Raw genomic sequence first — 12,737 nt, 5'->3', positions numbered from 1 at the left:
CTGACTCAGGAGGCTGGGGTCTTGCCCGACATCTGAGCCCCTTGGAACCAACCAATGGTGGATCCTTGTAAATAAAAGTAAGCAGAGATCTTGAAAATGAAGTCATGTAGAATTACAGCATGCAGAGTTGAAGGCCACACGATCACTTTGGCCACTGCACCTATCGAGAGACCAAGTCTACACTGCAGCACAGTACAAAATAATTGGGTCCATATTGCGACTACGATGGTATAGTTATTGAGATGACCAAGTAGAAAAAAAAAATCCAACAGGTTTAGACTTCTTGAAACTTTCTTGTTGCAGTCACAATACCCTTGAGGTTACAATGTGACCCAAGTCACTTGTATTGCGCTTTGTTGTATCACTTGCACTGATGCAACCTTGGTGACTTGAGAGTTGTCACGGCCAAAGTCTCCGTGTAGCCCTAGCTTTATGCTCTCCTCGTGTAAGTCCCACTGCCACCTCCACCTCTTCCGGCAGTGAACAAGGTCCACACAGTCATGTGGGGCTTGACGCTTGACTTGACCAAGTCAACAATGTCAATGGTGAAAGGTTGTGCCACGCTTGAACCCTTGTGACTTATTCAACAATGACATGAGAAAGGAGAAGACATGCAAGTAGGAAGTAAGGAGAAGAAATCCGCAGAAGAGCCATTTGGAGGACCACCGGCGGCAGGAACGGTGGGTGGAGGTCCAAGGAGAGGTGAGAATAAGCACATTTATTTGATGTACATTAAATTCCCAATGTTCAACTGCCCAAATCCAATTTCTATAGATTTCTTCAACTCTACATAATATAGTGACAATTGTTTCCGTATTTATTCCGTTTTATTTTCTTATTTTTTGAGGTCTTAATGTCTACAAGCCCCGGTCTGGTGAATGTATGGAGATGTCAGAATGCTCTCCTCCTGAGAAGACAACCTTACATCTCAGACCATTGTCAGTGCTAATCTGTCCTAGCGACCTCCTTATAAGAGAGTACTGTTGTTATGTGCGGAGACCATTATATACTAACATGAAGCGAGCAGCCGTAGACTTCTCCTTCCCCTCCTGACTCATCCTATTGTCAGATCAGATACATGCACTTAGCCTCCCTTTGAGTGTCGGCTCTTTGGCCATAAATGAAAATCAATTTGTCATCTTCAAAACTAAAAAAAGGAGAATCCTTGAGGAACATTTTGTATTAAAAGCTTTGATGGCTCCAAAATGGCCATTGTGCCTCGTGTCTTTGTGTTTTCCAGGTACTGTCACAGACAGGTTGCTGTTCTTTTGGAGGGTTGAGGATGCTTAACAGCGTTTTGGTGGATGGCTTGGATGGAAAGTTCTCTGATTTCACGAGTATTGATCTATGATTAGAATATGACACCATTCCAAAGATCATTACTCAGTCAAATTTCTTATTGTAAATGACAAATGATACCAAAATTAAATAAATTCTCAACATTTTCTGACCATAGTCGGGTCCTAACGATCAGGCGGTAGATCAGATATTTGATACCAGGTCCCAGATGACCAAAATCATGAGCCTGATTGTCAATTGGAAATTCAGCATTGGATCCCAGGTGGTCAGGAGGGTGGCGGGCATAACAAGCTTGATGGTCAATCAATATTTGGTCTACCTAGAGGTCAAGTGCAGACTAATTGCTCTGAGCTTGGTAGTGGCTTGAGAATTTGGCACCAAGTCAGTCAACCTTGTGACATCAAACATTTTGGTAATCAATGTTAAAATCAACACCGTGAGCTTAGTGGTCAACTGAAAATTCATGACTGATGGTCAAGTGGTCAGTGGTACAAGTAAACGTAATGATCTTCATGGTCAACCAAACATTTAGCATTGGATCCCTGATGGTCAGAGGTACAGTCACATCATGAGCTTGCTGGTGAGCCAAATGTTCGGAAACAGGTGACAGGTGGAACAATCCAGATCGTTAGCTTGGTGGTAATTTGAGTTATTATTGCTAGATCCCGGGTGGTAAGTGGGACAGTCAACACTGTAAGTTGGGTGGTAATTTGAGTATTTGATATCAGATCCTTTACGATCAATAGTACAATCAACATCGTGAGGTTGGTGATAAAATGAAGAGCTAACACTTGGTCCCTGGTGGTTAGTGGTACAGTAAATATAATGACCTTGATGGTAAATTGAATATTTAGCTCTGAATCATTGATGGTACAGTCAGTACCATGAGCTTGCAGATAAATGTGTAGTATCAAGTCCCAGGTGGTCATTTATATAGTCAACACCCTGATGCAGCAAAGGATCCCTGGAGGTCAGTGCTGCAGTCAACACCCTGAAGTCGGTGGATGCAGTACCGGTTTAATGGTGGTCAGTGGTACAGTTAACACCCTGAAGCCGGTGGATGCAGTACCACATCCTTGGTGGTGATTGGTGCAGTCAACACCCTGAAGTTGGTGGATGCAGTACTGGATCCATGGTGGTCAGTGGTACAGTCAACACCCTGAAGCCGGTGGATGCAGAACTGGATCCTTGGTGGTCAGTGGTGCAGACAATACCCTGAAGCCGGTGGATGCAGATCTGGATCCCTGGTGGTCATTGTTGCAGTCAACACCCTGATGCTGGTATATGTAGTACTGGATCCCTGGTGGTCAATGGTGTAGGCGATACCCTGAAGCCGGTGAATGCAGCACACGATAACTGGTGGTCACTGGCACTGTCAACGCCCTAAAGCTGATGGATGCAGTACCAGATCCCCGGTGGTCATTGGTGTAGTCAAGACCCTAAAACTGGTGGATGCAGTACCGGATCCCAGGTTGTCATTGATCCAGTCAATACCCTGAAGCCCATGGATGCAGTGCCGGATCTCCAGTTGTCATTGATGCAGTCAACACCCTGAAGCCCGTTGATGCAGTGCTGGATCCCTGGTGGTCAGTGGTGCAGATCCTGACCACTGAAACATTGGGCATGTGCTGTTCCATGTAAGTTATGCTCTTCAGTTTCTATGTGTTGTTTCCATGATGTGTATATCTGCTCTTATATTTTACTCTGCTGCCACCTTTCCATAGGCTTTTTCCGTAGGGCAGCTTGTTATTAATTAATTCTTGTGGACATGTCTTCCACTTCTGGTTCAGGGGTCACGTCTTCTCTTCCTCTGGCAGCCATTTCATTTTTAGTTTACTTGCTGTTGTGAGAGGACACGCTTGTACGGGGCTTAGGAAGGCATCAGTTTTTCGACCTCTTGCTGCTCACACCTGCAGCCATACTTGGTGCTTCATCTTGCTGTACCTTGTCTACACCTGCATTTCCGGAGAAAGTACTGTATTACCGATTATACGCTGTATGTTCAGATTTCCAAATAAACAAGTCTGGATTGCACAATCCCTGGTGTGCACCATCTCTCCGGATGCTGAACAGCATTGGTCCTGTCTGCCCTGCATCGAAGAAACTGAAGGTACGAATCTCTCTCAACCCCTATTAATCAACCACACCTCCATTCGCCTCATGTGGGGACAGAACAGGGCACTGGATGGCCTCCTGAACAGTCAGTGCTGAACTTGGTGGTAAGTTGACCAGTCGGGAGCTAAAGTAGTCAACTTCTTGTTGCTAGCAGTAGCTACTAGATGTAATTTACTACATATTGCTCTAACATTTCTCCCAAACTTTAATACATGGTCATTACCTATAGCCATCACTAGAGGGAGCTTAGGAGCTTGCTGCATACTGTTTACACATTGAATTCAATCATAACGGTGTATGCGGTAAGCTCCTGAGCTCCCTCTAGTGGTGGCTGCAGGTACACCTCATTTTATCATGTCTCTGCCGGAAAATTGGAGTTCTGCATCAGAAAAAAAATAGAGCTTAAACCCCCTTTTAAAAGCAGTATGTAAATAATCAGCACAGAGTAATGTCAGACATTCTTTTAGCTTTGGGTCGTACAGGGAAATAAAATTTTAATCAGAAAACCAATTGAATTAACACCTACCCCGGGAGTGATTCATGGATTATAAAATCCATAGCTGGATTTAAGATTGGTTCAACCTGATTGGGAACAGACCGTTGCGGTGCTCACATGTCACCTGCCATTTAATTCTATCTCTAAAGATGTTAATGCCTCTAATTCTCCGCTAACCTGAGTTATGGACATTCAATCAGGTGCGACAGGAAAAAAATGTACCGTATAACATGGGAGAGGCTAATCCCAGCAATGTGCGGCGGTATCACATGCACAGAGGCTGCTAATTGTTGCGTCTATTCTATGCAACTTTATACCTCGTCTTATGTCGTCCAGGACTTGCGAGGAAACGTCATTTGTTAATGAATTCGCCTCCCTGTTCTACAGTCAGAGGTATAAAAAGAGCAGAACGAGTGGCAGCTCAGCCACAACGAGCACGAAGTGCACAGAGGTCGCACAAAAAACACGGACACAGCAACAGGTAAGAAAGCCGAAGCATCTGCTGTGTGATCTGCCTGCGTCCAGGGCTCCCCCCCTGCACACACAGCTTCACATCATCTTACTTTTACAATTACATCTCCTTTATTTACATTTTAAAATAACAAAAAAAAATAATCTTATTATTTCTTATAGATCCTGATTTATTATCATATTCATTTATTTGTTATTATTTTTGTTGTGTTTTTCATCTTTACCATTTTGTTTGACTTTCTCTTTAAGTTTCCAAATGTGTTATTTAAGGTCACAAAAAAAAAAAACTGTTATTATTTCATCTATTTCTTATTTAGAATTCCAGGGTATTTTTTTAAAAATTTTTTTTCCTATTGTTTGTTATATTGTAGACTTATTACCAGGTTACAATATATATATAATATCAATCTTTGTCGATACATCATTTTATAGTTAAAAAAAAAAGACTTGAGTCCATCAGGTTCGGTCAGGAAATTGGAGAGGAAGAGGAAGAAGGGAAGTGATAGGAGTAAACTTTACAACTTTATTCTGTTTTTTTTTAACTTTTTTTTATTTATATTTTTTGTTAAAAAAAATTCCACCTGCATTTAAGCTTAAAGCTTCACATATGGAAATATTATTTGATTATTTTGCATGATATTATTATACAATATATTATTTTATTACCTGTGCTAAGTTTATGTTTTATCCAGGATTATATATATATATATATTTTTTTATAATGCATTAAAAGGAGTTGTCCAAGGAATATTAATTATCACCTGTCATCTTATCGATAGGAGAGTTCCCACTCCTGTGCCCTCTTACCGATCAGCAGAACGGCACTTATGTCCTTGCTATAATGAAGCGGCAGCATACCCGACCGCTGCTCCATTCATTATCTACCGGCTTTTGGAGAAAGCTGAGTGCAGCGCTCAGCAGTCCTGTAGACAGGGCCGGTTTTAGGCAAAGTGGGGCCCAGGGCAAAAGTGTAAAGTGGGGCCCCAAATGCTCACATATTGCGCATCACACAATTATTTCGGTTGAATTTACATGCGCTGAGTTGAGGCCGTTAAATGAGTGTAATTGACAATATTTACGTTGTTCGATACTTGTTTCCCGATCTCTTTACATCGGCTGAGGAAGAATGATGGGAACAGAAGGATCACTAGTAGATCAGTCTTTCCCCATACAGTATCATCTTATCAGCAGCACATGATGTGCTGCAATTATTTTTGTTCCGGCATAAACAATCCAATCACTCCCACCTCATTGTCTTCCATATAGTAAAATGCACACCCCATAGTCATCCACATAGAATAAGGCACGCCATAGTCCTCCATATAGTATAATGTACCCCTCATTATACAGTATAATGCAGCCCCCTCATGAAGTATAATGCAGCCCTCTCATGAAGTGTAATTCAACCCCCTCATAGAGTATGACGCAGCCACCCTTATAGAGTATAATTCAGCCCCCTTATAAAGTATAATTTAGCCCCCCTTAGAGTATAATGCAGCTCCCCTCAAAGAGTATAATGCAGCCCACTTATAGAGTGTAATGCAGCCCCGCTCATGAAGTATAATGCAGCCCCTTCATAGAGTATAATACAGCCCCCATAGAGTATAATGAAGCCCCCATAGAGTATAATGCAGTCCCCCATAGAGTACAATGCAGCCCCCCTGATAGAGTATAATGCAGCCCCCTCAGAGTATAACGCAGCCCCCCATAGAGTATAATGCAGCCCCCCATAGAGTATAATGCAGACCCCCATAGAGTGTAAAGCAGACCCCCATAGAGTATAACGCAGACCCCCATAGAGTATAATGCAACCCCCTCAGAGTATAATGCAGCCCCCCATAGAGTATAATGCAGCCTCCCATAGAGTATAATGCAGCCCCCCTCATAGAGTATAATGCAGCCTCCCATAGAGTATAATGCAGCCCCCCTCATAGAGTATAATGCAGCCCCCCTCATAGAGTATAATGCAGCCTCCCATAGAGTATAATGCAACCCCAACACATAATATAAAGCAGCCCCCCCTCAGAGTATAATGCCACCCCCCACAAAGTATAAGGCTGCCCTCCCACGCACACAGTGTAATGCAGCCCTCAGTAGTATAAAAAAATACAATGCTTACCTCTCCCCATTCCCCCGCTGCTCCGGCTTCTGCAGCGGTGTCTCGTCAGCTCCACTGCTGGAACAGCATGGCGCACGATGAAGCTGCATCAGAGGTAGTAGGGTAGTGATGGTAGAGGGAGCATCATCTGACGCTCTCTACTCCATCATTGCTTTCAATGATAAGTTGAATGCGCGATGCGGGGGAGGGGGTGGCACCGGACCCACCCTTGCTCACGGGCCCCATAGCAGCTGCGTGGTCTGCTTGCCCCTAACACCGACCCTGCCTGTAGATAATGCGCAGTGCCATTACATTGTAGCAAGGATATAAGTGCACTGTTCTGCTGATCAGTGAGGGTCCCAGCAGTCGGACACCCTCCGATTTGTAAGTAAATAGGTGACAATTATTATTAGGATACAAGTGCCCGGCTCTTTTGAGGATCTCAAAAGTTTAGAATTAATTTACTTTTTTTTTTTCTATACTGAATATAGAGCAAATATGACAGTTAAAACTTTGGAAAAGTATTTCACATACGTAGGTGCAAAGAGAAATAAAGAAAATATAAATCTAAACAAAAAAGGTAATATTAGAAATTAATAAAGTGGTAGTGATAATAAATCATTCCACAAAAGAACTTTTTACTGAAAAACCCCCCATAAATCTATATATTTATACATCTGTACATACTTTACATTTTACAATTCATAAAAAAAATGAATAAAATTAATGAATAAAAGACTAAAATATTAGAAATTCTAATAATAATTTGCAATTGCAATATTTATTAACAAAGTGAATAGAATGTTTATTTTTGTAAATAAATCAATTTAAATTACCGTAATAGCATTTTGTAAGGATTATCATATTATTGTTTAAAAAAAATCAAAAAATTCTTTGCTCCTTATCGAATGTTTAACATTTATTTTAACTTAAATAAAAATATACAGCAAAAATAAAAAAAAGTCAATAACCTTGAAGCTTGTGACCGGTGACAATGAAGAGTGTGGGAGGAAATAAACACTAATGGTCCATTCAGTATACGTTCATCTCCCGCTCTGTGCGTTATTCCATACAATATAGAAGCGGAGGATGGAAAGTATTAGAGACGTGAGATAAGAATATTGCTGGGAGATATCGATACAATAGTGCGGTTAGACGGTCCTTGCGCCCCATTCTTATCCACCTGTCAATGCCATCGGGGTCGGCGCAGCCTTTTTACCACTTTTATTCCGTTGTGCACTTGTAAAACTTTTTGAAAGTGTCTAAGAGTTACAGTGCAAAGAAAAAAATATCCCCTTGGCTCCTCTGCACCTTTTTTAATTTGCAGTCACATTTTTGTCCTTGGTTTTGCCACAATTTTTCTATTGCTTTTGATTTTTAAATATATTTTCTGCGAATCGGAACTAGTCCAATTTTGCTGAAAACGTGTGTAATTGTCACAAGCCCTCCTGGGAGATCTGAGTTAGAAAATCACTACGTATTGTGAATCGCAGATCTTCCACTTAGCCTGTGTGTTTGGGTTTTGTATTAAATGGACTTGGTTCTGAAGAGGTTCATGACCCTTTTTATGCTGGTTAGAAACATTGAGCTCTACCCAACAGCTGTTCCTGACCTGGTCATTTCCTCTCCCTATAAAATCTGGTCAGACCTTCTCTTCCTTGCCAGTGAAAGCCTCTGGGGGGGGCAGATGTCAGGAAATACTTTGGCCAATACTTTGTTACCACAGGAGTAAAGCAACACCAAAAAAGTCTGACAGCAGCTTGTTACCTCTTACTAGGGGCAGTAGGAAACAATATCTGTCAGAAGAATGAAGTATCACCAACTGTATGGGCAACTTTACGGTATGAGAGTTTTACTATCCAGGACAGAAGGATGTTTGTCCCTCCATCCAGGAGCAGGAGATTAGTCCTGACCACTAAATACCCAACCAATAAAAACTAACTGTGATGGGAACCACTAATGTCAGACCCCCTCTCTCCATGGCCCCACTGCAGCTCTATGTCTCTATCTTCATTCCATTTGGGCAACTTTATGGTATGAAAATTTTATCATCCAGGACAAAATGTTGTTTGTCTCACCATCCACTATCAGGAGACGAGTCCTGGCCACTAAATACCCAACCATTAAATACTAAAAGTGATGAGACCCACTATTGTCGGGCCCTCTTTCCATGGTCCCCGTAGCAGCTGCAAGGTCTCTTATCGCCATTCCATACATCCTACCTTATGATTTGCTACGTATAAGACCTCAAAATCTAATAATTTCCATAGAAAGTTACGTAGATTGAAAAATGGCTAAGGTCCATCAAGATCCACCTTCTTCATGGCCTCATGTCTTCTACGTAGATACATTGAATCCATTCCCTAATGTTATTCTCTATATATATTATATCACATTGTGCGGCAGCAGTGCAGGTTACTGCAGACCGATGATGAGACGCGTAATACAGAAGTGGGAATTCCTTTTCTCAGGACCCTCATTTATTAGCCGGAATAAAGACCTGCATTGCCCAAAAAGCCCATTGATTGGACCAGGATCAAAGTATTCCTTCATTTAAAATGGAGATCCTCAATTAAAAGGTCAACAGTTTCTCCACCATCGAGAGCTAAGCTACTATTCACGTTTCAGTCTTCTCGGAGTTCCTTCCTCGGAGTTTCCAGCCCTTCGGTGGTGACATATTCACTGTTAGACTGTTAGTTTCTAGATGGTATTTCCAATATATGATTTCTGTGCAGGATTGCTTGCAACGTAGCACCTAACTGTCTGGCTGACTCTACTCCAAGTCATGGGCATGCCCTGGGTAGTTGTGGGACACAAGGCTTATAGAGGTGCACACCAAAGCCAGGAGTGTTAAAGCTGTGGTGATCTAACTAAAAAACTACACAAAAAAAACATAAACAGAAAATTTGTAAAAATGTTAGAATTTGCATGCAGGATTGGGGATGTTTGACCCTACTTGTATTAGTGGGAACATATGTTTAATTCGAGAGGTTAGCACCTTCCAATCTCTAAGTGGGAAGAAAGAACTATAGAGAACACCGGATCATGAGCCAAAGCCGATGTGATCTGAGGACCCGTCCTTTTCTTCCTCTCCAAAGTGTTATGTACAGAATGTGCCATCAAAACCATGATCCTTACAGAAAATCAACCACGACACGCGAAATGCGCCCACTCTCATCAAAGCACCCCACAATCTTCCTTATGCCCCCGATCCTATGCTAAAAACCTCCTCGTCTGTAAGCCTCCATTTGCGATTCCACACCAAACTTTCAACCCGTCATGATGGAGCTTTCTCCTCGCTACCACTATGTTCGTCAGCTTTTTTTCGTTGATACATGTCTATAATATAATTTCTCTGTCTCATTTCAGCCATCCTACCTGACAATGTTGCGGCCAGGGTGGAGTTGTATCCTGACGATGCTTGGGGTCTTTATATATCATGTTGGCAAAGTCCAGAGTCAGTGCTGGAAGAGCAATAAATGTACAGACCTGAGCACCGAGGATGGGATACTGGTAAGACCCGTCCAAAGACTCAATGTGACGTACCACCCAATATCTGTACAGTGTCACCTCTATGTGTCCTATATGACAGAGGGAAGCCATAATATGGGCAAATGAGACTACCCCCTTCGACATATTTGGCATGGGGACCAAATGTGATAATTTTCCATACTTTGCCCTATTTTCGGGAAGTACAAGGTCAAAAACATTTGCGAGTCCTTACCATGGAGACCAATTAATCTCTCAACTCCACTGCTACAGTAGATATTTTACATCTTACCTGTACCCACATATGGGATTTTCAGATTTTTTCTTTCCAATATTAATAATAAGATTCTCAGTTTGGCTCATATTATTGAGAAATACCAAAAGTCTAATTGGCCAGTTTTTGGATACTTCTGCAGTTGGTAAGTGCTCAGTTCCTCGTTCTCTTGGACCAAGATTCCCGATATGTACTGTAGTTTGGTACTAGATGTCAGAGGATGACCCATAAGCTGGGTTCTTCACTCCTGCCCCCAAAAATCCACCCGATATGCTCAAAAAGTTTACATTAGCAACCAATAATGGTTTAGTTTGCAAACACAACATTTTTGGTTTTTTTTTACAAAACCATCTCAGACCAAAAATTTAGATGTAGAAATCGGCTTGATTGGCGTCAAATGTATTTTGCGTAAACTTGTTATAGTCATAGAGTTTGTCTGACAGACATTTTCTTCATTTTCTTGCCCGATAATGACCATTCCTATGTTCTAGAATAGGTTGAGAGCCAAAACTGTCCATGTGGGCTTTCTCAATACTTCCAAAGTGATTTTGAGCAATTTCATTAGCATCGGGGCTCATTATTCATGTTTTATAGTCACAAGCATTGGTATAACTTCAACCTCATGGACCTCAATGCAAACTCTCCAACACATCCCCCAACTATCACTGGTCTATGATATTAATAGCCTTTTACATGGGCCAAAGGGACTTTATTGGGCCTGGCTGCAATTGCAACCCCTTCAGGTACTATAGTTACGTCCCAGGACAATATAGACCTTGTCCACCAAGATTAGAGAAATGGAGAGAGTTGGTTGGACCCTGATGCAAATCTATAATTGGTGTACCATATGTTGGTATCTTCTTATGTGGCAGGAAGGTGTTTGGAAACTATCCGGTACTACTCCTACCTATAGTTTGACTTCCGGAGAAATGTCTTGCTGATGATTAACTTGCATTCATTTTATGACTTATGTCACCTTTTTGAGCACCAACATGGATTCCATCGCTTTTCCTATTACCGTGTTAATGTTTTTTTGTTTTTCACAGGAATGTATTAAAGCCTGCAAGATGGACTTGTCTGCAGAGTCACCAGTGTTTCCTGGGAACGGGCACATGCAACCACTGTCTGAAAACATCAGGAAGTACGTCATGAGCCATTTCCGCTGGAATAAGTTTGGTAGAAAGAACAGCACAGGCAGCGACGGCAATAATAATGCAGGTTACAAAAGGGAAGATATAGCCAATTACCCCATATTTAACTTGTACCCAACTAATGACAACCAAAACACACAAGATGGAAATTTGGAAGAGGAAGCTTTGGACAGGCAAGACACTAAGAGGTCTTACTCTATGGAACACTTCCGATGGGGCAAACCAGTTGGCAAGAAGAGGAGACCTATCAAGGTTTTCCCAAGCGATGCAGAGGAAGAGTCTTCAGAAATTTACCCAACAGAGTACAGAAGAGAGTTATCTGTAGAGTTTGACTATCCCGATACCAATTCTGAAGAAGACATTGACGACAGTGAGCTGATGGAAAGCCCAATTAAAAAGGATCAGAAGTATAAAATGCATCATTTTCGATGGGAGGGTCCACCCAAAAACAAAAGATATGGAGGATTCATGACCCCTGAGCGCAGTCAGACTCCCCTAATGACTCTTTTCAAAAATGCCATTATCAAAAATGCCCACAAAAAGGGTCAATAGGATTGAAGAATTTCCACATAAAGCATCCAGCAGGTGAAACCGGCACGTCAGTTCTAGGGTCCGGTAACTACCCTGTGATCAACTACTATGAATCTACTTAGCCGCATATACCATCCCTTAATTTATGTTCTGTTACATTTGGTTTCTGAATGTTCTGTACAAAGTTAGCAAAGTCTGAAAGAAAAGACCAATGGCGGCATCAGCAGCATTGTACATAAGGAAAAGGTAGATGTTTCTATCCGTGAACCTCTAGTTTTCTGTTTGCTAAATGATTTTCATATCTAACCAAAATGTACAATAATGTAAATGAATGGAAGAATAAACGTTTACAATCTTACTGGCTACCAGTCTATTCTTTCTGTCTGTCATCCCGACCCCCAAAAAAACTCAATGCAGAAATATATCCTCCATTTCCAAATCTGTCCTGAAAAAAGGTGTCCATGTCACCTGCCTGGAGGAGGCCATTTTCTCTCCTTCTATTTTTCCAGTGCTTCCAATGGGTTTTGGAGACTTTTGTATAGTCAAGAAGGCAATTTTCCACAATTACACCGCAGATCAGCTGTACCTTGCAATCTCCAAAATCCCAACCATTCAGTGAACCAAAAGTCATCTGTGTATCTTCCTGAAGGAGTCCAGCTTCTCCTCTTCCTTCCCTCTTTCCAATACTAAAGCACGTGTGACCATATTTTTTGAGCAAAGCAGAGGTTTTAAGTGGTTTTAGCTCTAGCCAGAAACTGCTTCTTCCACACCTTTCTCTTTAGTGCATATCTGTCCAGTTGTACCTTGCCATCA

At 41.7% G+C, this 12,737-nt stretch overlaps 1 protein-coding gene across 1 annotated transcript; it reads left to right on the top strand.

Annotated features, from left to right (window-relative positions):
• The first annotated feature begins 4,303 nt into the window (after positions 1-4,303).
• On the top strand, positions 4,304-12,282 carry POMC (proopiomelanocortin). The gene is made up of 3 exons (XM_069728432.1): positions 4,304-4,391; positions 9,849-9,992; positions 11,289-12,282. The coding sequence occupies exons 2-3, from the start codon at positions 9,864-9,866 to the stop codon at positions 11,943-11,945; spliced, it is 786 nt and encodes a 261-aa protein (XP_069584533.1). The 5' UTR covers positions 4,304-4,391; positions 9,849-9,863; the 3' UTR covers positions 11,946-12,282.
• The last annotated feature ends 455 nt before the right edge of the window (positions 12,283-12,737 follow it).

This window comes from Ranitomeya imitator, chromosome 5 (assembly GCF_032444005.1).
Source record: "Ranitomeya imitator isolate aRanImi1 chromosome 5, aRanImi1.pri, whole genome shotgun sequence".
Lineage (NCBI taxonomy): Eukaryota > Metazoa > Chordata > Amphibia > Anura > Dendrobatidae > Ranitomeya > Ranitomeya imitator.
This window is presented reverse-complemented; position numbering and strand designations above follow the sequence as displayed.